Source organism: Sturnira hondurensis, unplaced genomic scaffold (assembly GCF_014824575.4).
Source record: "Sturnira hondurensis isolate 20B ecotype Veracruz unplaced genomic scaffold, ASM1482457v3 Scaffold0004068, whole genome shotgun sequence".
Taxonomy (NCBI): domain Eukaryota; kingdom Metazoa; phylum Chordata; class Mammalia; order Chiroptera; family Phyllostomidae; genus Sturnira; species Sturnira hondurensis.
This window is the reverse complement of record NW_028076699.1, coordinates 9,116,845-9,141,463: the sequence shown is the minus strand read 5'-3', so window position 1 is coordinate 9,141,463 and position 24,619 is coordinate 9,116,845. Positions and strand designations below refer to the sequence as shown.

General features: G+C 47.0%; 1 protein-coding gene across 2 annotated transcripts in view; it reads right to left on the bottom strand.

Moving 5' to 3' along the window:
* Positions 1-22,895: 22,895 nt before the first annotated feature.
* Positions 22,896-24,619, bottom strand: part of LOC118985015 (BEN domain-containing protein 5) — a 1,089,084-nt gene continuing 1,087,360 nt past the window's right edge. For both annotated transcript variants that reach the window (XM_037043322.1, XM_037043321.1), the window contains one exon: positions 22,896-24,252. In XM_037043322.1, coding sequence (XP_036899217.1) covers positions 24,132-24,252 — 121 coding nt within the window. In that variant the 3' untranslated portion in view covers positions 22,896-24,131. The remainder of the gene's footprint in view (positions 24,253-24,619) is intronic.

Genomic DNA, 24,619 nt, shown 5'->3' with positions numbered 1-24,619 from the left:
ATTACCCAGTGCAATCATGTTGTGTACGGTGAAGTGGGGCGAGTTCTGACTGGGTGTGGGAGGAGGGAGTCTGGGAACGTGCCAGGCGTGAGAGGGCGCAGGAAGGGCTGGAAACACCTCGAGAGCAGGCAACGCACGGGAGCCCCTAGCAATTCAAATCTGAATAGAAAACAAAGTGAATTGGCAGTAGGAAGGGAGGCTAAGGCCCTGAGCTTCCTGGTGCCACTCTGTTGGTTTCTGAACTGGGCTGGCCCAGCGGCCTGTGAGACCCTTGAAGCCAAGGGCCAGGTCTTGGCTGTTCCACACCCAGCAGCTATCACTGTGCCCCAGCAGTTGTGGGGTTTATGGACGCTGAAGCTTGAGTGTATAATTTGCAAGTCCCCTTTAAGAAAAAGCATACAAAGTTTATTGATGGAAAATTAAGAAAGTGAAAATTTATTTAAAATGAAGGAACAAATCACAAATTAACTTTTTAAAAATCTCAACATCCTGAAAAGTCACATGGTATTTTTGTTAATTAACTACGTGATATATGCATCTATAATATTTTTCCTGCACAGCCAGTATTTCTCATCACCTCTTCATATGACTATATACAATTTTTGTAATGTCGTTTTCTTTTCAGAGGGCCCAAAGATAAATCAGTCTTTCTTCTAGCATGATTGATTAAAAGTGGGTATTTAGTTTCCAGAATTCAAAAAAGTTTATTTTAGCTCCACAACTCCGTATTGTGTCTGTTTCTCAGACTGTTACTTTGGCAACCTCTGCCAAGTCTGTTGTGTTGGGTGCTACAAGAACTCAAGGCATTTTGCATCTCCTGATCCTGCATTCTCCGAATTGGCAGCACTCAGTGCTCTGTTGCTGACGATGTCTCTATTGCAGAGGCCCCACGCCCTTGGGTGGCCACATTGGGTAAGTCAGCACAGTGGGAAATCGCAGAGTTCCTAAAAGCCATTCCTGTACCCGGGGCTGCTGGCAATGGCTGAATTGGACATGAGAAGTGACTGTGAAGCACATAAACATAACCTACTAAGCCCGAACTTCAACTTGACTCCCTTTTAGCTGGATCCCAAAATCACCGTGTCTATTGGATTGCTGCCATGTGTGAAGGCAATTGAGGTGAAGGAGAAATTAGAGTGGACAGAGACATGGATCTTCGAAGGCTGCTCTTAAAATCTTCCTTTTGCAGTACTGGGGAACATGCTGGTGCAAGTCAGGGGCCCTGAAGCCTCGTGGATGTACAACAAATCTGTAGGTCTGTCACATTGCAGACACACAAAGAATGAACAGATATGAAAGGGAGGGAAAGAAAGAAGAAGGGGAGGAAGCAGGAGAAACAGCACTGATACCTGCAAAGGAGTTGCCGGGCACTGCTGGTTGTTAGTGGGATATCAGTGGTACCCCGGCCCGACCCGGGCCAGGGAAGCAGCTTTGCTTGTCCACTGGGACTTCTGATTCCTGGGGAGCTGCCTCTGCTCTCCCTCCCCTTCACCCCAGCTGTTCTAGCCTCACAAAGGGCTATATTCTCATCGCTGGGGCGGGGAGTTTGCCAATCACCAACCCTCCCTGTGTGCCTTTGATTCGCAACATTTAAAGGGCATGAAGAGCTGCATTCAGAGGCAGGCTTTTAAACCTGAAGTTACCCCAGTGTGAGTCCCAGCTGAAACATCCTCGCTGGCAGTAACCACTGAGCACAGCTGGGCGGATGGCAGCGTTTGCCTTATAAAACATTTGACACTTGGCCAGGAAACTGTAAAGAGAAGAAAGCCCCTGTCTCGGGTGAAGTTACGGAGCAGCTTTGGAATGCGCTGACCAAAGCGACTAGCAGGCCCCAGCCCTGCTATGAATACCAGTGTAGTTACCAGCACGGCAGGCCTCCGACCTACACCCCCACTCAGCAAAGCCACTGGGATTTCACGGGCTGGCCCCAGAGCCCTCTCTTCCCCATGGGGGTAGGGGGGTGGTGAAGGGTGTTCTCAGGAACCACTGAAGCTGTCCGGCCATGGGTGCCATGGTCATTTTCCACTTCACCTCTCTGTGGCTTTGCTTGTCCACCAGTGCTACTACCACGGCAAAAACAGAGAGACCCGACCCTCCACTGCCGCCATTGTTGTTCTTTAGAGCTGTTTCTTCACCTGCACCCTTGCTTCTCGGCTTTCTCTACCTCGGTCCTTGAAGGGGGAGTCTCTCCAGGCAGTGAAACACAGCCCCCTCAGTCAGACTTCAGAAGGCCTGGTAACCTGCTGAAGACAGTCACTCATAAAGCTCACCAAGGGTAAATGTCCTTTCCGATTCTCATGTCCATTCTTGACGAGCATGGATCATGCTGTTCAGGGCCAAGTTGGAAGGCAGTTGAATGGCAGCATCTGGGGTCAAGAGCAAAACTTGATTCTTTCCTGTCAACCCCCAAATCTACAGAAACTCCAAGACAGGCGTCATAGGCCTCCTAGTGTAGGAAGAATTCCTTGAAAGCCCGTGGATGGACTTGAGGATTCAAGTGCCAAGAATCTGGGCTCAGCCATCAGATTCAAGTCCTCTCACTACCTCTCCCCGGGAGGGCTGGGAGTTCTTATACAAACAGGTTTCCTAGAAACTTTGCTCTCTCAGAGTTCCTGTCTTAGTTTGGGTTCCACAGAACCCTCAGACAATTATTTGAGGACAAGTCATTTACTGAGGTGGTGGTCCCAGGAAACTAATCAGAGAAGAAGAAGGCCAATAAAAGGTACATTTTCAAGCAGGTCACCACCGTGGGCAACTGGAGCTTAATCCCACTGACAACCAGTGTAGAATACACACCGTAGAATTATCCCATCCAAGGGGTGAGGAATCTGGTGTCTTTATCCATAGATTCCCATAAGCCACTGGGTGAGTGCTGATACCAGCCCTCCTTGGCCTGCCAGGCGGGCAGAGTGGGCTCCAGCAGAACGTGGAGAACGCGGAGAATCACGGGTGCGGGCAGCTGGAAGTCTGGCCAGTGAGCGTCAACAACGTGCATCTGAGATGACAGGTGTGGGACACTGATGGGGGAGGCTGCTGTTCTGAAGGTGGACAAGCAGGACCCTCTCACGATCCATAAAGAAGGCCACAACCAGGGAAAGGTAGCTTGGATGGATGATCTCCAGAGTGTGATGATAGTCCGTATGGAAGCCTCGGGTAACCCATCTAGTAAGGAGCAACTGAGAATATAGGAACTGGACCAGTCCTACATCCCTGGGTCACTGGGCACTAACAAGAGTAAGGCAGGGAGCTGGCGTTTAGAATAGAAATCTTAATTCAAAAAGGAATTGACTTTGAAAGGAAGGGAAACTGAGGTGTATATCTGCATTGCTGCAGATAAATGGTTCTCCATGAGAATGACATTATCCTATAGGTGTTTCAGAAATGTGCGGGTCTTTTAAGAATGACTGTCACAATAATTAGGTTGCAGGTACTTCTGGCACTTAGTGGGAAATATTAAAAAATGCCAGGCAGTCCCACATAATGAATTGTTCAGCATCCCAAAATCCTATTCCTTTACATGTTCTTATAGGTGAAAAACTTATTTATAGATATTTGAATTTGCAGGCTAACTTTATTTCACATATAAACTCAGCCTTTTTTGCATAATTTTAATACAGAGGAGTTTCTTCAGGAATAATGCAACTTCCTATTAATTCCAGGGGAAAAAAAACCCTATATTTTGTTCAGAACCCTACAAGAGTTTAGAAAAACACATTGCTCTCAGCTACTGGCAGTATTTGAATCACAATTCAAAATGCCTGGCTGAATCAGTTTGCATTTGCGGTCCTCCCATTTAGGTAATTTTATGAAGAATGAAAGCATGTGCTGCTTCATTGTATCTTTTTATGTAGTTGTGCCCGAGCATTTCCATATGGAAGGGCATGTCATTCCATTACAAGTTACTTCTCTTCTGTTTCTCCTTTTAGAATAACACATGCATTTTTTAAAGTTGTATGTGTATGCACGTTATATTTTCCGTGAAAGTCTTATTAAAAAGTGTTACATAATTTTTTCCTTGAAAAAGAAGGAGCACTGGGCCTGGTAGGACCAGACTCCGCCTGCTCTGCACTTAAGCCTCCCCAGGCTGGCAAGGACCAGCTGCCACCCTCCTGGCAGCCGCCTTCACCCAGCGTCCTGTGGACTTAATTCTGAAGTTCGCCTTCAGATTTTGGTATCTGTTTCACAAAGGCTATCGGCAAATCTGGTGACAGCCAGACCTGAGTGGCTGAGGCATCAAGGGATTTTAAAAACCTTAACTGATCCCCCGCCTCCAAAAAAAAAAAAAAAAAAGCATATAAGAGGGATGGAGGATTAAAAGTAATGACCTTGGAAATGTGATTCAGGAGTGAGCAAAGGTAGAATGAGGGACCTAAACCCTATCACTTAATTGCTGGCAGGCTGACACAGAGTGAACTGGTTCTGAGTGGCGGAAGGAGAAAGCTAAGACCGGTGGTCATCTCATTGCAATAGAATAAACAGAGACAGAATATTAGAGTGCAAATATGCTCACTTTTTTTTCTAGTTAAATAAACAAATTCTCCCTTCCTTCACTCCTTAGATGAGTTATTTTCTGGAAGTCCCATATATCTTTCCCGAGTCTTCTCTTCATTATTCTGCTTGTATAAGAATCAAATCCAAACCAGGGCCCCAGAGCCAAATAGACAGAATTAGGCTCAGGGTATTCCACTCCTGCTGTTGCATCTTGCTCCCACGTGGTGGCACTGTTGGAGACAGCCCGACGGAGTAGGAAGATGCTGCCGCTGGCTGGGCAGTTGACAGTAATGGATTGCCTTGGTTTTTTGAGGAAGAAGGACCTTATCCTAAAGGAACCCTGTACTTTGCCCCTAAAGTTTTCAATTCTCAGTACTTGCTTTTTCAGCTTAAACACCCAGCCACCTTTCAAGGAGCAAGCTAGCCATGTCCGCACTGTGACCCTGGTGTCTGACTCCTCAGAACCCAGCCTCTGTCTCTTACCCTCCTCTCGTTAGTCTCGCTGACTGAATGGCCGCTTTTCCTCTTGAACTCTCAACGTGCAGTTTCATTCTCTCAGTTTCTCAGATCATTTGCCCTTCTTTCCAAAGTTCTCAACTCATTTCTATTCCTGCCTATTCGGGGTGGTCAGTGTCTCTTATTACACAATGAAGGTAATCTCATAACATGCCCCTGGCCAAAGCTTACCTAGCAGGCACCTATCCCAATGGATTCGAGGGGGGGGGAGTAGGGGGACATATTTAATCTAAGAGGGAGCTTAAAATCCAGAGCTCTGTAAGATCTGCCTCGGAAGGTGGTGAGCCCCTCATCTCCAGAAATACTTGGAAGAGGCTATTTGAGCAACCCCCAGACCCGTATCTCAGCAGCAGGCAGAACGGAGACGCCTTCTGCCATCCTGCTGATGTCGTGGCTCAGAAAGGACAAGCCCTGCCTGCAAGAACACCCCCAGCCCCCCAAATGTGACTGCTATCACAGTTTTCCCCTTTTGTTGAAACTAATGAGTCACGATTCGAGTAATGTTTTTCTGTGACTCCAAAACCACTTTGTTTAATGAGGTACTAAGTCTTTATAATTAGGCCCAGAAGGAAACGAGGACGTGGCCCTTAAGAGCAATGATTATTTCAGTTATTTATGGTAATAAAAAATTGAAAATAGGAACTCTTCCTCAGAATGTTACTATTTATTCTTTTACATATTGCCTAACAGGCAATTACCCTATTAAGGCAGCATTTTGTTGCTAAAGACATTAATTGAAATGTAAATTAAATGTAAATCAGCTAATTAAATTGATATGTAATGAACTTGTCAGGCGGGCCTCTCTGATCAGACGCATTTCACTAATAAATAAGCATTGCAGCCGGCCCAACGCGCAGCTGGGGCGAAGGGTGCCTGAGCTGTTCCCTCTCCAGACCTTGGGATGAAGAGGGGAGGGGCTCCACTTCCCAAATCTTCAGGAGGGAAGGGGAACAGTTCAGGCAGATCCTCAGAAACACGGTTCCCTTGTGATCCCTTTCTGGGCCTCTTTTTAGTGGATTCAGCAGACAGGATGCTTTCAGATGCAAAAGCTAGAAAATTTAACTCAAGCTGGGTCAGGTGAATGGAACATCCAGAAGTCGGACGGACTTCAGAGGGGCTGCTCCACTTCTCTCTGGCTCTATCAACAGTGCACTCCACCCTGAGTTGGCTTCATCTTTAGGTTGGTGTCTTCCTGGATACATATCATACGCAGCGGGGTTGGCTGTTGTTTCTGCAGTCACTGGGGGGGGGAACTGAAGCTTGTGCCACTTGAACCAAGGCAGCTTTGCAGCTGGTGTGCACTGGCACAGCTGCACCCGTTGCTAAAATAGTGAAAGACATTCATACGATTGGTAAATAGCTACTCCTCCCCCTAAAAAAGCTGCTTCCCCCTTAATGCATCTCCTCTGCCCTGGCCTCCCAGAACACTGCAGACCAGTCCAAAACTCATCAAAGAAAGGCTTAGTGCCTGACCTAAGAGAGTGTTACCGAACAAGGGTCCGAGGGGGGGGCAATACTTGGCCCACCCAGGGATGCCAAAAACTGCTACAGAAAACAGGGGCCCCTCCCAAGGACGATACACTAATGTCTATAGGGCTCTTCTGTCTGCCGCCAATTGGAAAGACATCTCTCAATGCCAGAGATTTGTGAAAAGGAAACAAAATGTTTATTTAATGCTATTCAGGCCTAATGCCTTCCTTAAAACATTAAAGTCTTTAAGGGTATACACCTGCGCGCGCACACACACACACACACACACACACACACACACACGCAGCGCTCCCTTCTCCCACTGTCCCAACTCTGGGTACCGTAAATCAGGAAAAGAGCACACGTCCCTCCGTTTTTCAGGTTGCTGGCACTGTGAGCTGTGTTGACTGTCCAGGCAGGATCTCCAATTAATCCAAAGTCACGCAGCACCTTCCACTGGCAAGAGTTCTTTGTACCAAGTTCCAGTCAAAGTCTTTCCTGCTTTCCAGGCCCACCGAAAGCATGCGTCTTTCTTCTTCACCTAGCCGCAGGGATCTCCATTCTGGCAAAGCTGCGTGGTCTTCCCTTTCACCTGGCCAAGAGGGGGGGGTCTGCACTCTGCTGAAACCACTTGGCTCTCCCTCCTAATGGCTACAGGGGTACATCTTTCCAAAACAGCTTGGCTCTCCCCCTCACCTGGCCAAGAGGGGGTTCCTCACTCTCCTAAAGCCACATGCCTCTCTCGCAGGCACTCTCTCAGAGAAGCAGCCCCCAATTCCCAGCCTGGGTAGCCGCCACTCACTTCTCCCTGGCCCAAAACTTGGCCACAGCTATTTAACATATCTATGAAACCAGTTAAAGGTTATAGGTACATTAAATGACCATTCCAGAGGTTAGCTGCAAAACTGTTGCTATGCAAAACAGCTCTCAATGGCCCTGCTCCATTCGTCCCTTCCCCCAACTGACACCTTGGGGGGGTGGTGAGGATATCTTAATATTTCCTCCAATATTCCTGTACACTTCGAGTTCTGGACACCATTCCAAATCTTTTCTGGGCCCCCCCGTTGGCTGCACCCTGTATCAAGAGGTCTTTCGGAACCTTGCCCTGGTGTCATAGCTGGTACCTATTCTGATGAGTTAGTTGGTGCCCTTGCTAGGCTGGTTCTTAAATATTTTGGGAAATGTTCCCATATTTGATCACTCCTAAACAAATCTCTGTGATTAGGGAAATTCCATCTACTGATTCGCTACACCCCTGAATTTACAACATGACAATGGGGGGGATTTTTCTTGATTACTCTAGACTCTCAAACTTGAATGTGCATCAGAATTGCTCAGAAGGCTTGTTAAAATGCAGGTTGCTGAGCCTCACTCCCAAGTTTCAGATTCAGGGGTGGGCCCGAGACTGCGTTTCTATCCAGTGTCCAGATGACATTGACGCTGCAGGGCTGAGGACCCCCCTTTGAGAGCCAGTGCCCCGGGTCTTTGCCATGCTTGGGAGAAGTGAGGGCATCTTGTTCAAGTCACTTGCTGTGTTGGGTGGTTCAAACGGGGAGCCTGGGTGAGAAACGCTGCTCCAGGCCAGGGGTCGGCAGACTATGGGCCACAGACCAACTCCACCCCACCGCACATGTTTGTGAACGAAGTTGATTCAGAACACGGCTCTGTTCGTTTGTGCATGGACTGTCTGCAGTCATGTCACATTTGTGCATGTTTACTGCTTTCATGCTACATCGACAGAGTTTCGTATGACTGAGACTGGGACTGGCAAAGCCTAAAATGTTAACTCAGTGATTTTCCTTGAAAAATAGTTTGCCAGCCACTGCTCTGGACTAATGAAGGCCCACCTCTTGAGTTGAAATTGGGATGATCTCCTCCATTAGCCTGACGGCCACACAACTGAAGACATGTGAAATGGATGGAGGGAGAATGCACCGTGCCCATCCGAGTCCTCATCGGTTAAGTGGGTGTGATCATCCTCGATCGAAAGAAGGTTTGTTATTTTGAAGCAAAGTGATCGGTTCACACAGGTACTAGCAGAAGCAGACAGAGAGGTTTACTTAGCTCTGAGGATATGGGTGTGAGGCCTAGCAAGATTCGGATGAGTGCAATCCCCGGGAGCGACCTCAGAAGCCCATTCTCCCACATGCAGACTGACCTCAGCCGTGTCTGCAAATCCCCTCAAAGTCGGGGAACCTGGAAGCTTCTCTCATACCCACCACGTTCCGGAAAGTGAGACACAGGTGGTTTTCATCAAGACAGGACATCTGAAAACATTCATCCACCTGTCCGTCCACTCATCCACTTAACAGATATTTACTGAGCTCCTACTTCTTGTAAAAACTGTTCAAGGGACACAGCAGTGAACAGAGTGGGTTGTCCTATAGAAGCTCACGGGGACTGGGGCTTAGCCCATGCCCACGGAAGTTCTGTCATTGTTTTGGGGCCAATGTGGTAGAAAAATCCATCACTGATGCCCTTGACCAGGTTTGCTGAGAGTTTGTCAAGAGGTTTTTATTTGGGGGTTTTAACTTTACTTTTTTATTCTACTAAAAGAGTGGATTATACTGATTTCAAATGCTAAAAAACAAGCTTGCATCCCAAGAATATACCTGACTTGGTCAAAATGCCTCATCCTTTTTATAAATCAGTGTATTTTGTTGGCTAAACTTTTATTAAGGATACTTATATCTGTGTTTATAAAAGATATCGGTCTGTCATTTTCTTTTCTTAAATGGCTTTTCCCCTCTAAGTTAGGGAATACAGCCACACACAGTGAACTGGCATGTTCTGCTCCACTTCTATTTTCTGGAAGACTTGGTAGAAATTTTGTATTATTTCTTTGTTCAGTATTTGATAGAATTCATCAGTGGGACTATTCTGGCCTGAAATGTTTTTGTGGCAAGGTTTTTAACTATAAATCCAATTTCTTTAGTAGATATGAACTATTTGCATAATCATTTTTTTTCTTGAGTTAGCTTCAGTAGTTTGCCTGTCCATAAAGTTTTTGGATTTTGCATAATTTGTTAAATGTATTGGCATAAAGTAGGTCATAATATTTTTTATTATTCTTCATTATTTCTGGCATCTGTACTCATATCTCCTCTTTCATTTCTGACATAAATAATTTGTATCTTCTCACTTTTTACTAATGAGCCTAGCCAGAGGTTTACTGATTTACTGATTCTTTAAAAAACACGGCTTTAGAGGACAGAAGGACTATGCACCCGGTTCCTAGACACCACCACGAACAGAAAGCACATACCTGGGAATGCGTCCCAAGGGACTAGTGCAGCGGGGGCTGGAGTGAAACATGAGACTGTCTAAGGGAGATTTCACTAAATGGGGTGTTAACCTGTGACTGAGGACTCAGCCTCCTGAAGAGACACCTCAAGCCCATCCTAACACGCTGCTTTGCGGTTCCTTTAATCTTGAATACACACACACACACACACACACACACACACATGCAGGATGGGCTGCAGAAAATGAGGGAGGTGCTAGAACTGCCTTGGCAAAGTATTAAAAGGGCTAAAAGAAGTATGGTCCGGAGGGGCCTTGGTTGTTTGACCGGTGTACGGAGTCACACAGGTTCACGGTGTTTGTGACGTCACAGCAAACAAAACTGAAGAGCAGAACGTGTCGAGCAGCCTGGGTGTCCTGGAAGACATGTGTGCTGGAGCAGACCAGCAGCCACAGTTGGTGAGGCGGTGCTGGGTGTTCAGGAAAAGGAGCACACACACGGAAGCAGCTACCAGCGCAGGGAACAGCAGGCATTACCGCCCTGAATCCAAATGAACGTGGCCTGTTTGAGAAACAGGAAGAAGGCCAATGCAGCTGGAGAACAGAGGGGAAGGGCGAGTGTGGTGAGAGCAGAGGTTTGAGAGGTGCTGAGGGGCCACATTACGTAGGGTTGTGGGTGCCAAGCTAAGAGGTGAAAATTTAAATTGGCCCATTTGAAACTTTTTTTAAAATTTAAGCATGGTGAAGACAACACGAAGTGCTCTCTGCAGAGGAATTGATGTCTTGGTCCATTCCAGCTGCTATAACAAAGTTCCTTAAACTGTGGGGGCTTAGAAACAGACTTATTTCTCATAGTTCATCACAGCTGGGAAGTCAAAGTTCACCATGTTAGCACATTTGGTGTCTGCACCTCCTGGCCGACAGCTGTGTCCTCACACGGTGGAAAGAGACTAGGGGGCCCCACCCTCATGACCTCATGACCTCCCAAAGACCGCAGCTCCTGATACCACCCCATTGGGCATTAGGTTTCATCATATGAATTGGGGGGAACACGAACATTCAATCTGTAGCAGATGACTTGTTTTAAAAGTACAGTTGGGTCTGTGTGACGGATGGACAGCCGGGGAGTGGAGGTGAAAGCAGGATCCTTAGGCAGGTTTCCCAGTCACACTGGCTGGAGGTGGTGGTGGCTGGTTTAAAGGGGCTGTAGTGCAGATGGAGAGGGGTGGGTGGATTTGGGGTGGATGTTGTAGATCTATGAATGTATTAGATACAAAGGACCAAAAAAGAGGCATCAGGATAGCAACAAAATGTGCGGCCCAAGCAACCAGATGATAGTACCTTTTGCATGGATAAGAGGAGGATGTTTGGGGCAGGGATTTAAAAAAATGTGAAAATCAAAAATTCTGTTTAAGTTTGAGATGCCTGGTCGTCAACACACCATATGAATGTGAATTTCTGGGACGGCACTAGGCTAGAGACGCAGATCTGGAATGGCTGGCACAGTCTGCGAGTTGTGGAGCTGCCTTTTGAGGCTAGGAAACATTCAGACAGTTGGAGGTGGTGTTCCAAAGCGCTTGGGCTTTGAAACCAGTCTGAAGTGAGTTTGAATCCTCTCTCTCCCACTTACTGGTGATGTGGCTGGTCCTGGGCATGCCATCCATTGTGTCTCCGATGCCTCATCTAGAAAGTGGGGACCACAGTGCCTTCTTTCAGGGTTGTTGGGGTGATTGGTAACATTCATCAGTCTCCCGGCATTAGCAGTAGTAGTAAATGTTGGAGACATTGGCACCATGGCTCACCTGGGGAAAACTACTTGAATTACAGCTTTAGCCCTTAGGGGTAAACATGCTAATTCTACTAATCCAATTTTTAACTCACGTTCCATATAAAAAATCTAGATAAATATTTATAGAGGCCTGGACTAGGGATGGGGTAGGCAATAGAAATCTTGGGGCAGGTTTCTGCCACAGAATGGTTCTCTGCTAGTCATTCACATTTGCTTTTCCAGTGGTTAGTAAAGCTGTAAAACATCTTCATGGTTTTGAAGTCATGGCTTGAAGCCAATGGCTTGAAGTCAGCCAGACCAGGGTTCAAATTTCCAGTTCACCTTGACCTTACCCTTAAGCATGAACTTCAGTTCATGGGAAGGCTGTGGCAATGCTCACTTCCCAGCTGCTCCCTCATTGGTATGAGCAGCCCACATCAGCTCCTTCAGAATCTGCATAGTTAATAAATATGTCAACTGGCATCTTTGTCAATTTTCCTTTAATGCAGCTCGTCAGAAGCTTAGTATTGAGGAGCCTTTGAGCTTGAAGCTTATGGAGCAGTTAAACTCCCTCCTGGGACACTCTAGACCTGGAGCCTGTCAGTGCACAGAGATGATCAACTGTGTGTTTGTCTCCCTCATGCCGGGAAAACGGAATGCTCCAGAGTTTATCGCGGACTTCTGCTATATTTCAATGAGCTGTGTGTACATCACATACTATGTAATTAATCTAGAAAACTATGCATCTAATAAACCAAGGGGACCTGCCCATCTTCTATTAATTTCTTTTAATTATCATCAGGAAAGCTCCGAATATCTGCCTGATGTGACTCCCACCCATCTGAAGGGAATGGTCCGTGATGCTGAACCAGTGATGGCTTTGCTGATACTCAAGGTGCTGACACATCCATGCTGTCATCCCCTGACAGAGCTCTGAGTGGGATGTGGCAGACAGCATAATCCCCATGAGATCCCAGAGCTCAGAGAGATGAGGTGACTTGCCCAAGGCCACAGGAAGGTTCATTTCTCTACAAAGCCAGGTCATTGAAGGTAAGGACTCTGGAGGTGGGCACACTTGCAGTCAAATCCCAGTTACTTCTGACACTTACTTGCTATGTGACTGCCCTTAGTGGCCCCAGTCATTGCCCACTCTTATCCCCTCGCCCTGCTCGATGCAGGAAATGCTACCCAACTTCTGACATCAGCACCTGCATCTAAGGGGCTGCTTTGTCCCCTGCCCCACAGCAGTGCAGGAGAGACAGGGAATTAAAGATTTGGGGGACTAGCCTCAATCAAGACTGATTGGAGCTGGTGTTTCCCACCCCTCACTGGGATGATTCCCAGATACAAGTCCACCGGCTCTCAGAGTTTCCCCCCAAGATTAAGATCAGGTTGCCCATGTGACAACTCACTAGATAACAAGCATTTATTTCCTCGGCTCATTTTCCCATTTCCCTGCCTTTTTCTTGAAAGTTCTTCTTAAACAATTCCCTTGCCCTTGGGTCCTCGTCTCAGGGTCTATTTCTTGGGGATCTACACTACCATAGTGACCTTTGACAAATCATTTAGCTCCTCTCTGATCCTCAGTTTCCTCGTGTGTAAAAAGGGAATCTGTACAGTACTCACCTCACAGGTTTGTAGAGAAGTTTAAAGGACATAGTGCACACGTGTTTTGCACAGTTCTGTTTGTACCAGCACGATTTATAATAGCAAACAATGGGAGATGACCAAAATGTCCAACAGGAGGGAAGGGAAAATGAATTAGTTTTTCTGTATGGTAGAATATTACATACTCATTAAAATTAATGTTTCCAAAAAAGATTCAAAGATACAGAAAATTATACATGGAAATTATATATTATACAATCCACCTGGGGAGCTAAGTGGGGGAAAATATTTAAAAAATAAATATAAATTACCTCAATTTTATTTAAATGTATTAAAAATACATTAAAAGTTATTTATCTATTGATGGAGTGAGCCATTTTCTTTATTTTTTTCTGTTTTTAAAATTTCAAAGTTTTCCTCACAGTACTATGTTTATAAAAGAAATGTTACTTAAAGAAACTGATATTAACTTGAAGATCTCAACTATAATAAAAAGTAAAGATGTCTAAAAGTGTATGAAATCTTGACCACTTTGTTTCTGTTTTCCTTTTTCCTGGTCAAACGCACTGTTGGAGAGGAGTTCAGCTTTCACACAGCGTCCGAGTGGACAGTAGGTCAGGGCAGGGCTTTGCAAAGGCCTGAAGAGTGTCGAAGTCTGTGGTTCTTAGGTCCAAGCTTCAGGCTCCCCACCCTCTTTCTTCACAATTTCAGCACAGCTGCACCTCCGACTCCCACCTGTGCTTGATTCCAAGCTGCAGTTCCAGCTCGAGGCAACTTGTCAACAGACCCAGCATCAATGGTGCACCTGGCACAGCTCACCTGATCCAGTTCTGGATTTGTTTCTCTGGAAAATTCCATGACTTACCTGTCCCTGCCCCATTTTGATCACCCTTGTACATCAAAATCTATCTGCATCCTACCTCCCCCAATCTCTATTTACCCCCTATATATGTAGGTGAAAATTATTTTTACCAAGGAAAAAACCCATCTATCCATCCGTGTGCCCAGCTGTCCACCCATCCATTCATCCTTTCGCTCCACATGCAACTCTGTGCATGCACTGTTCTCGATTCTTGGGATGCAGAGTTGACTCGGACGTGGTTCCTCCCAAACTCCCCAGCCGTGGCACTCATGCCTCACTCGACTGTCCTGGGCCCTGTGTAGTGGACACTGTGCTGCCTGCCCCACATCTCCTCAGCTCACCTGATTGGTGAGCACAGCATAGTGGGCAGGGCCATGAGCTTGGCCAGCATCCTTTATCAGGTAGAGCTCAGCTACCTCGGGGATCAGCCTTGCAGTCAAGAACAACCAGGATGTGAAGGGGAATTTATGCCCCAAAAGGCAACTTTTGTCTGTCTCCCTGTCCTATGGGGAGTCAACTCTGAGGATTGTTTTTACACCATTTCTAAGGAGGCCCCTAGATGGATTGAGATCCCTGTCCTCCCAGAGGTGATCAGCTCATTAACACACCCTTCACTGGATTTTCTCTCTACTCTGTCTCACTTTTGACTCTCCCTTACTTCTGCTTCTAGGTATCACCTGGAAACGAAACTGCTTGCTCTCAGTTCCTTATCCCAGTCTCTGCTTTGGGAAGAACCCAAGCTAAGATCCATGGCAGGCATTAGGAGTGACTGGATAAATGAATGAATGAATACATGAATGAAGAAAAACTGATGATTTTATCATGAGAGGAGTGAAGGACACTGTCAAAGGTGGACAAATGACCATCTGCTGTGTGTGAAGAAAGACCCTATTACCTACCTCATTATTCATTCACAGTGGAGGACCATAGCTTTCCTGTGTGCATGCCAGCATGTTGGTTGAACTGACTACCCTAGAAATACTGGGCCTAAGAGTACTGTGGATATGACTAATAATCGTTTCCCTTGAAGGGACACTTCTATTTGGTAGGGACTTTATTCATATCACGTCATTTATTCTTCACAGACCTCCTATGACCCAAGAACTAATTAATCCCATTTTATAAATGAGGAAACTGAGGTTTATGGAGGTGGCTCAAGATTACACAGCAGCACAGCTGAGTTTCAGCTGGCTCTGTCAGGTCACAGGGTCCGTACCCCTGTGCCCACCTGTTTACCTGAGTCTGTTACAGCATCCAGGCTGGGGCCTCACTCTCCAGCTGCTTGGCAAGCAATTTATAACATAATGCACACCCTTGGCATCAGGGTGTGCCTTCTCTCAAGGTCTAGGGCAGCCGTAGCAGGTCTGTGCAGTGAAAGGCAGTCAATGAGGCACAAGTCCATTTGTTATTGTTAACCAACACTTAAGATAAAACATTGCTTTATTTATTCTGTCTGGCAGCTCAACGGTGCTCCATGGCGTCTATTATATAGTGATGTTAATTAGGTCCGTAGCGCTGCACCTTCCGTATACAAGGCTCACCGAGTCACCTTCTGGGCTCATCTCTCCAGTGGTCTCCGGTTCACCATCGGGCCTGAGGACAGAGAGAATCTTTGGGAAGCTGGCATCTCCACCAGAATTGCTGACCTGCATATGAACATTTACTAACTAGATGTCTTGTCCACAGCACTAGGGTCTAGCAACCTGACATGCTTTCCAAGATGGATACGAGACCATTCTTCAAGGTAGGCAACTGGATAGCGAGGGGTCCCGGAACCCCAGAATGGCACAACTGTAGGAGCCCTTAGTGATCACCTATCTGGACAGGCTCATTTTACAGCTGAACAAACAGGCTTAGAGAGGGAGAGTGACGTTTCTGGAGTTATATAAATGCTAGCAGACTGGGATTAACTTCCAGATATTTTCGCTGCCAGTTCAAACTTCTCCTATTGGATTCTTTTGAGGTCCCCACCCCCCTTGCCCTTGTCCTATTGTGTGGCTGGAGAATGGACTCATGCAGAGAATATTTGTTCCTTCTCCCCACTGCACCCATTTCCCCTGAAGTTCCTGAAAGCAATCACATGAGTGAGGAAAAGCAATCATTCTTAACCCATCCTGCAGCTCAGGAAATGGGGTTCAAAGAGGGCAGCCGACAGCAGCTGAATCAGGCTTAAATTTGGGCTACTGGGTTAGCACTCTTTCCAACACACCACACAGCCTGCCTAAGGGCAAGTGGACAAGTGAACAAAAGAAGGACTGAATGAATGGGTAGAGGAATGGACTCACTAAAGGACACACTCAGGCATGCAGGATGCACGGGGTTTGATTTTTGAAAGTCCCCATCCTAGGTATTTGCATTTCAACACAGTCAGAGTGCCAAACCGCCTGAAGCTGCTCTATGTCCCAGAGCAACGGAGTGTTAATCATAATCGTGCACCCACCACTCCGACCACCACGCCAGACCCAGCCTCGCACAGAGCAGGCCCTCATCTGGTGCTTCTGAAATCGAACAGAAATGAACGGCATTTACCTCTCCAGGAGCAGTGAGGAGGGGCATTGGGATGTTAAGGAGAGCAGCCTCTCCCTTCATAACACCACACCGCAGTTGGGGATTTTTTAACCTTTAGTCAAGACAGGTCTGAAGAGGGAGAAGGAGAGAAAAATAGATAGGAACACAAAGGCTGAGATACAGGAAAGGGAAATAAACACAGGATCACCTGTTAACAGAGTCAGAAAAAGGGATTCTTGGTGATCTTTCCACCCGGAGGGACTGGCCTAGGTGGAGTTGGCATCTGTCTTCACAGGGACTGGGTAGGTGGAAAGGTGGCCCTGAGGCCCTGCTGGGCACAGTCCAGGGAGGCTGGGCAGAAGGGAAACCCATTCATATGGATGGAAGTTCAAGAGAATAGACAAAATTTCAAATAGAGACTCAACCTAGGACCTCTGTCTAGGAGCTAAAGTGAAAATGTGCTTAGAATTGACAATGATCTGTCATCTAACACTCAGTGATGCACACACAAAAACATTCACAGCTAAACAAACTCATGCATTTTCACCCTCAGATAGAAAGAAGTTACTCATAAAAGCCTCATACATAATGCAAATATACTAGTATACCCACCCACCCACTCACATACACATTCAAATTCATCATAGTCAGTTATCCATCACCCTCTCCCAGTCTCTCCTCCTCCCTCTCTCTTCTTTGTCTCTCTCCCATGGATGCTCGTAACTTTTACAGTGTAACAACTTCAGCCCTGGCTGGTGAGGCTCAGTGGACTGAGTGCTGGCCTGTGAACCAAGGGGGTCGTCAATTGGATTCCCAGTCAGGGCGTGTGCCTAGGTTGCAGGCCAGGTCCCCGATAGGGGGTGCTCCAGAGGCAACCACACATCAATGTTTCTCTCCCTTTCTCCCACCCTTCCCCTCTCTAAAAATAAATAAATTAAATTTTATTTGAAAAGTTTAACAATTTTGTATATGGGCATGCAAGCTAGGTTTGCTCCATTTTGCCCTTGTTTATAAACTTCTAGAGGCAGGAAGAGGAGGGGTATCAGGCTCACAGAAATGTTCTGCTCAGAGCAGCCATCCTCACCTTCATTCCCATCAGCAGTAGCAGCAGCAATACCTGCAAATTCCCACTGAATGGTTACTCTCTGCCTGGCCTTTGCTGGGCCCTGGGGCCTGAGCAATGAGTAATGCTGGGTTTTGCCATCTCTAATCATCTTACCCCAATGCAAAGTTGAGTTAGAAAGACAAAGCCAATGCACAGGAAAAGTGAAATACCAAAGCCATTTCTAAGTGCCAAATGAGATAGACAAGAGTTCTTTTAGAAGCTCAGAGGAAGAGTTATCTATGGCAGCTGGAAAGTCAGGGAAGACTTCCTGGAGGAGGGGTCTTAAAGGAGAGGTAGAAATCAGGACTGCAGAGAGGAATGGGAAACATTTGACAAACATGAGATGTTCAATACATTTTGTTGGGTGACAGTAACAAGACAATCCAGGCCAACTTCAAAGAATGGACAAGTGGGAACTTTTATGAGATCTTAGAAGTAGGGGAGAAAGTACTTACTGGGAAGTACTTTTCAAACACTCTGTACTCTCCCGTTCATCCTCTCCTCATGTCCCCACAATAATCATGGGAATGGGTTGCCTGGGGGTTATGCCACCATATTGAAGAGTAAGAAACTGAAACCAGTTGGAGGTCTGGGGTAACTCCAGACAGGGTAAGAGATTTACTCCACGTCACGCAGCCAGGGAGGACCAGAGCTGGCAGCAGAACCCCGTTTCCTAATGGCCACGCCTTTATAACTTCTGGCCTTACAGTTGGAATCCTGAGGGTGTGAGGATAGAGAGTAACCTAGGGTGAAGGGAGAGGAAGGCGTTGGGCTATTTAGTGGGAAAACTCCCTCCAGCCAGTGACCAGCACCTGCTCGCTAGTGCAGGCCTCCTCAGCACTATCCCATCCCGATCTCCCAGCAAAACACTCTCTTGTCTTTTGCCTGTGAAGACAAGTATTTTTGACCATTATTTCAAAGGAAGAGGCTTGGGCCTGGAGGTCATGAAAGGACATCAAGCGGCAAAGGAGAAAACCTAGAGCCAGGCTCAGGGGCACGTGACCCAGTGAGGTCACGTACAGGAACAAAAGTGAACCAGTGAGGGAGAGGTTCTTTAGAACAAGTGTTAAATATTTCCTGTGTCATCAGTCGTGGGACCGTCCACAGAATGGCAGAGGGGAGAATGGACAGAATGCAAGCACTGGAGCCTGGTGACATCCAGGGTCCCCTCAGAAGCTGTCACTGTGGACAGATTACCTGTCTAAGCTTCTGTTTCCTTATTAGGGGAATAAAGAGAACAATTCCTGCTTTGTAGGGCTGTTGAGAGGATTATATGGGATTGTGCGAGACAAAGGGACCAGTGCAGGGTCTACAGCCCAGCAGGACCCCAGTCCAGCAGGGGGGTACAGGAGCAGCAGCAGATTAACAGTAAGAGCAGTAATAGTACCAGTAGCAGTAATAGAAGCAGCAGCAGCAGTAGTATTAGTAGTACTAGCCATAGTAATAATAGTACTAGCAGCAGTAATAGCAGTACTAGCCATAGTAATAGTAGTACTAGCAGCAGTCATAGCAGTACTAGCAGTAGTAATAGTAGTACTAGCAGCAGTCATAGCAGTACTAGCAGTAGTAATAGTAGTACTAGCAGTAGCAATAGTAGTACTTGCAGTAGTAATCAATGCTTTGGGGAGATAAGTCTGAAGTTAAGGTTCACTTACTGGAATGAGCTCAGGGTGAAATTTTGGATTTGAGGTTCTTTCATTGTTTCTTTTGTTCTGCTATTCTCACTGAGTGCCTCAGATGTGCCCAGAACTGTGTTAGGTGCTGTAAGAGGTGCAGAGATGAATAATGCCCCATCTCTGCTCTCTGGAAATTCAGTAATAGTGGGAGAGGTGACCATCATCTGAGTGAAACGAATACATAAATAAGCAAAGTGCTGGGGGAAACAAGAAAAGGAAGCAATTAATTACCACTGGGGAGAACGTCTACGGAGGACGTCATGGAGCTGGCACGTCTGGGCCAACCCCTGGATGAAAGGAGGGATTTTCTTTAGTGAAGGAGAGTAGAGATGGTGGGTGCATAGGAGAGACACCGAGCAGGCAGAACCTGCGGGCGGTAGGAATCGATCAGAAGAGAAGTGTGAAAGACACCAAAGCAGGCTGCTATCCAGGCTCCTGGCCTGGGCAATGGATTTGAAGAAGATGCTGTAAACGCTGGGTCTGGTTTTAGAGAGACCCAGTGGGCTCTCTGGAGAGACAGAGAACTGGAGGCGTGGGAGTCAGTGAGGGGCTGGGACAGCAAATGAGGTGGCAGACGATGGCGGGTAAGGAGGGGAATGTGGGAAGTGGGGAGGAAGGAAAATACACAATAGTCCAGCCAGTAAGTATTGCATGCCCATTTTAAAGATGGGGAAAGTAAACTCTGCTTTAAATGATTCATAAGGCAAGAAAAAAAAGCAAGTGGGGGAGCTGAGATAAAAGCACTGGTCTGTCTGACTCCAGAGCTGCTCCGTTATGCTGCATGAAGGCAGAAATGTTACAGAGGCAGACACAGCAGCCATGGTGGCCGGCTGTGTGGGGCGAGGGGAGAGAGTTAGGACAGCAGCAAGGTTTCCAGACTGAGCAGAAGGAGACATTAACCAAGACAGCTGGAGCCGTGGAGAGAAGCAGCTTTGGACTTGAGATTGATATGGGGCCAGCTGAAGGTAAATCTCAGGTCTTTGAGGGACAGGTAAAATTTAAGCAGTAAAGTACTGTAGCTGGAGACACAGGGACACCAGCCAGGCTCCATGTTGAGGTCTGGGGTTGAACCCCCTGTGCAGTGGGGGCTGGCAGAGTCAGGTCTGTGCCCACATCCTGTCCTTGTTACTTTCCAGGCGTGGACCATGGGCAAGGGACTTAATCAGACTGATCTTAGTTTCTTCACCTGAGAAATGGGGAACGCAAGCCCGGTCCAGCATGCACCTGGGTTCGCTGAGAGTAAGAAGGGCTAATACAGGGGATGGTTCTTCAGGGAATGTCCCGAGTTGTGGCCGGCAGAGCATATCCACCAGTATGATAACTTCACAGGGACTGTTCCTGAGAAACTGTGTGCCCATCAAAAATAACATAGAAGGGGTCTCTTATAAATCCTGCCAAGCTTTGTCTGTTGTTGTTTAATTGAAACATGGAATCTTGGAGAACCAATACCCTCCCCATCTTGCTTTAGTCTTGTCCGTTCTGCCTCAATTCAGGCTTGGTGAACACTGCCCAACACTGCCTACCCATCTGTTCAGAGTCCCACCTTGCAAAGCCGCTTTGCTTGGGTAAATGTATGAACTGACGCTCAACAAATGTAAACTGCTCCGACTTCCATGGTTGGCACAGCTCTTACAACTTAGGAAAATGAGTTGGGGTCTTCTTGGGCAAGCCTCAGGCATGCCGCCGAGTTACCGTGAGGGGACACAGCTCATCCGGTCCCCTCTCCTACTCAAAGGCAATAGGAAAATCTAGCAAAAGGTTCCCTGCTGCTGCTGCTGCTGCTAAGCTAACAGTATCATCAAGGCAGGTGACCCAGCCTCTGCTGTGGCCTCGCACAAGAATCTGGGGACCTCCTACTTGTCGATCTCAGTTTTTGAGGCTACATAGACCTTCATTTCTGTCTCTGAGCCTCTGGACTGATGCAGAAAAACACTGGCATTGCTTATGAAGAGTTGTGTGAGAACAAAGTAGAGGCCCAGCATGTCCCTCCCTTCTCCACCCTTTTTTTTTTTTTTTTTTTTTTTGTAAAGCTGTCTCACCCCTTCCTGCTTGTGGCTCTATCCTGAGACGAAAGTGGGCAGGCAAGAAGAGAGGCTAGAGCGCCCTCTGCTGGGTCTGGGTGGGTGAGTAGCTTATGGCTGATTCACCTTTAGGGTTGGGTTGGTGCTGTCCCCTATCTTAGTGCTGAAATCCTCCTCTGCTAACTTGAGATGATAGGCATAATCTGATCCAAAAAAGCTAGGGAGTTGTTAAGCAGCCGCGGTCACAGGGAGGTCCCCTGGAAACTCCTCCTTTCATGGTCAGGCCTTTCCTCTCTGCTCTGCCAATGTGGAAGAGCAGAAAGTACTATTACAAAAACATCCTACAGTCAGCTTTATAAGCCATGTATTTTTCCTCTAAAGGAGTGCTACATGTTAGCAAAGTCCATGTGCTGTAGACACATTGAATGACACCTGCTTAGCATTAAAAGATACTTTTCATGCTGTACACTCCATTTTCTGAGATCAGTTATGTAACCTCCTGCTTCACACCATTCCTCTCCAGACTGACAGATTAGAAGGTGATGCCACGGAGCATCCAGCATCTCCCTAGAGAAGGGGACCCCCTTTCCCTCCACGACAAGTGTTTATGCAGATTCTGCTTGCATACCTCGAGTGATGGGGAGTTCACTGTTTCCACAGGAGCCCATTCAATGATTGGCAACTTTATTCACCTCATTTGTAAACTAAAATCTATCTTACTAAGAATACTTTCTTAGAGTTAGTTTTTACTTTTGACAACAAAGAGAAGGTTTGCTTCTTCTGGACAAAAGGAATGTCCAAGATATCTCTTTAACTTTTTACAGATTGCTTTCCTACTTCCACTCCCTATTTTTTTTAATCTCAGGGACAAACAACTTTACTATCCTCTTTCATTTCTACTTGGAAATGATTGGCAGACAACTCACCTTGCTGGCGACCTAACCAATAGCAGAGCTATCATTTACTGAGCACCTTTTCTGGTATTCCCCACACCTAAGTTATTAAACCTCCATAACTGCTACAACAAGGTAGACATCATCATTACCATCTTATGCATGAGAAAACTAAGATTCAGAAAGGTTAAGTAATTTTCCCAAGACCATACAGCTATTGAGAGTCAGGACCAGGGTCAGGATACAGAATGAAAACCCAGAGTTGCCTGGCTCCAAGCTTTTGCTCATGAACTATTAGCATACCCACTGCTTGTGAGGCCTGGGAGCCAATTGATCAAAGCAGGTGTTTAAAAGTGGGGCCTAAATACATTCGCAGCATACAGGAGTGATGGTGCCAGAGAAAAGCAGACCAGGACTTTCATCTCTCTTATTTTATGCGGTCTGCCTCTGTTTACGCCGTCTCGGGAGCTGCCGTCCTTTCTGAAAGAGCTGCCTCGCTGACGGCTCCCGTTGAGCTGACCGCAATCCACTAAAGCCCCAGGACCCTGAATGAGAACCGCTGGAAAGTCAAGTCTCGACTGTTCCACCTTATCTTGGTGACAGAGCCCCTGACAGCAAAGTGGGGGTCACACCGAATTTGCCTTGGCTGGTCAGCTCCTGAAGGAGTGGGACACCTAATGGGAAAGGTACCACAAACACTCAGAGGGACAGAAGAGCTGCCCAAACCGCTTTATTTGTGTTCCTCTGGGCAACATGCACACAGGGGAGAAGCTGTATACACAACACAACATTTGCAGCCAGCGAACATATGGTTCTTTGTTATAATTGCTGAAAACCAATAAGCAGAGGGGAGAATAAGCTTTGCTCTCGATTTTTGCAACAAACATAGAAAATCTTCAACCCAAAGCAAAAAAAAAAGTGCTTAATGGGAGCTTTGTGCTAAAGGCCCTATCTCCCTTGAGCCTCCCTTCCTCTCCCTATCCGCTAATCCTCATTTCCGGGAGGTCATTTTAATTAGCAGGCTGTCACGGTGACTCAGCCCGAAGCGCTGCCACGCAGACAGGGAGGGAGCAGACTCTCCTGGACCCATTCATCATCCGAAGGCACTTGACTCTTTAGAAAAATACACCATATTAAGCTCGCCCCACCTTGGAGATGGCTACTGCTGTTGCTTTACTCTAGCATCCCCACCCGACTCAGAGTGCATCTTTTTGTCCCTTGTATCCTCCTTACCTGGCACTCAGCCTTGCCCCATTTCAGACTAAATGCCCACCTTTTGGGGGGCCAGGTTTGATCTGTGACCACCAGATGTGGAGCATGAGTGACCAATACTTACTATCTTTGGAGCTAACATTGGGAAATAGCTCTCAGAACAGTTTTCTGATGTTGCATGCGGGGGTTTGGGGGAGTCAGGGGGCATGCAACTCAGAGATAAAGTGGCTGAATGTCTAAGACAAACTGTGATTTCAAAAATGCTGTCCCCCTCTTCCCAACAGTACATTTGTCTTTGGGTTGTAAGTGTGGTTGATGTTGTTTTGGGCCAGCAAATACGGACACAGCTTTTCTAAAACTGTAAACTCATTCTCAGCTCACTCTGAAAGGTAGCTGTCTGTATGGAGTGAATATACAACTGAAACAGGTAAACTGACCTGAGATGTGTCAAACCTCCCAAAGGGGGTGCGCCCCTTTCCGCTTCCTGTGAGGGTCTCTGTGTGGAGGACAAGGTCATCCGTCCTCGCTTGGTTTGACTCTCCTATCTCGTTCCCGAGACATAAGCTGAAGCCTTACAATTGATTTCCCATTGGTCAAAGGGAGAATCAATAATGAAATTTCTCATTTTTTCCCTCCCCCTTCACTAGCTTTTTCGTGATCCCACAGCCCTGATCTTGGAAACTAAGAGGGTGATCAACTCCATGCCCAGCAGAAGGCGCACGCTCCTGCCTCCACAAGACCGCCCAGACTTCACGTCCTCAAAAAGGGCCCGAAGGGTCTCTGGGGTCCACTGAGCTCTTCTTGTCCCTCTTGCCGTTGGGGTAGTTGCCGGCCCGGCCCCTCGGGAGTGGGTACTTGTGGGGAGGGGGTTTTTCTTTCCTGCAAAGGGGGAGATAACAGAGAGAAGAAAGACAGCACATATACACACTGTACTGAAAGCATTTGTGTGCATGTCCATGTCCCCCACTGAACTCTGACCTCCTAGGAACAGCAGTCTTGTTTTGTCCCGGGAGCCCAGTCTAAGGCCCAGTTCAGAGCAAGCACAGTGATTCAGTGAGTGATGGTCAGATAGATGGGTGGGTGGATATGTTGTCTTGTTTAGTTCTGGAGAAACCTAACTGCCCTTCAAGTCTTCCACCTTTCCACCTTGGTTCCAACCCATGCTATCCATTCGAGGTGAGACGGGGTTGGACACATACAAGAGCCCAGGCCCTCACCACCTTCACAACCCCCGGGGCTTCAGAGT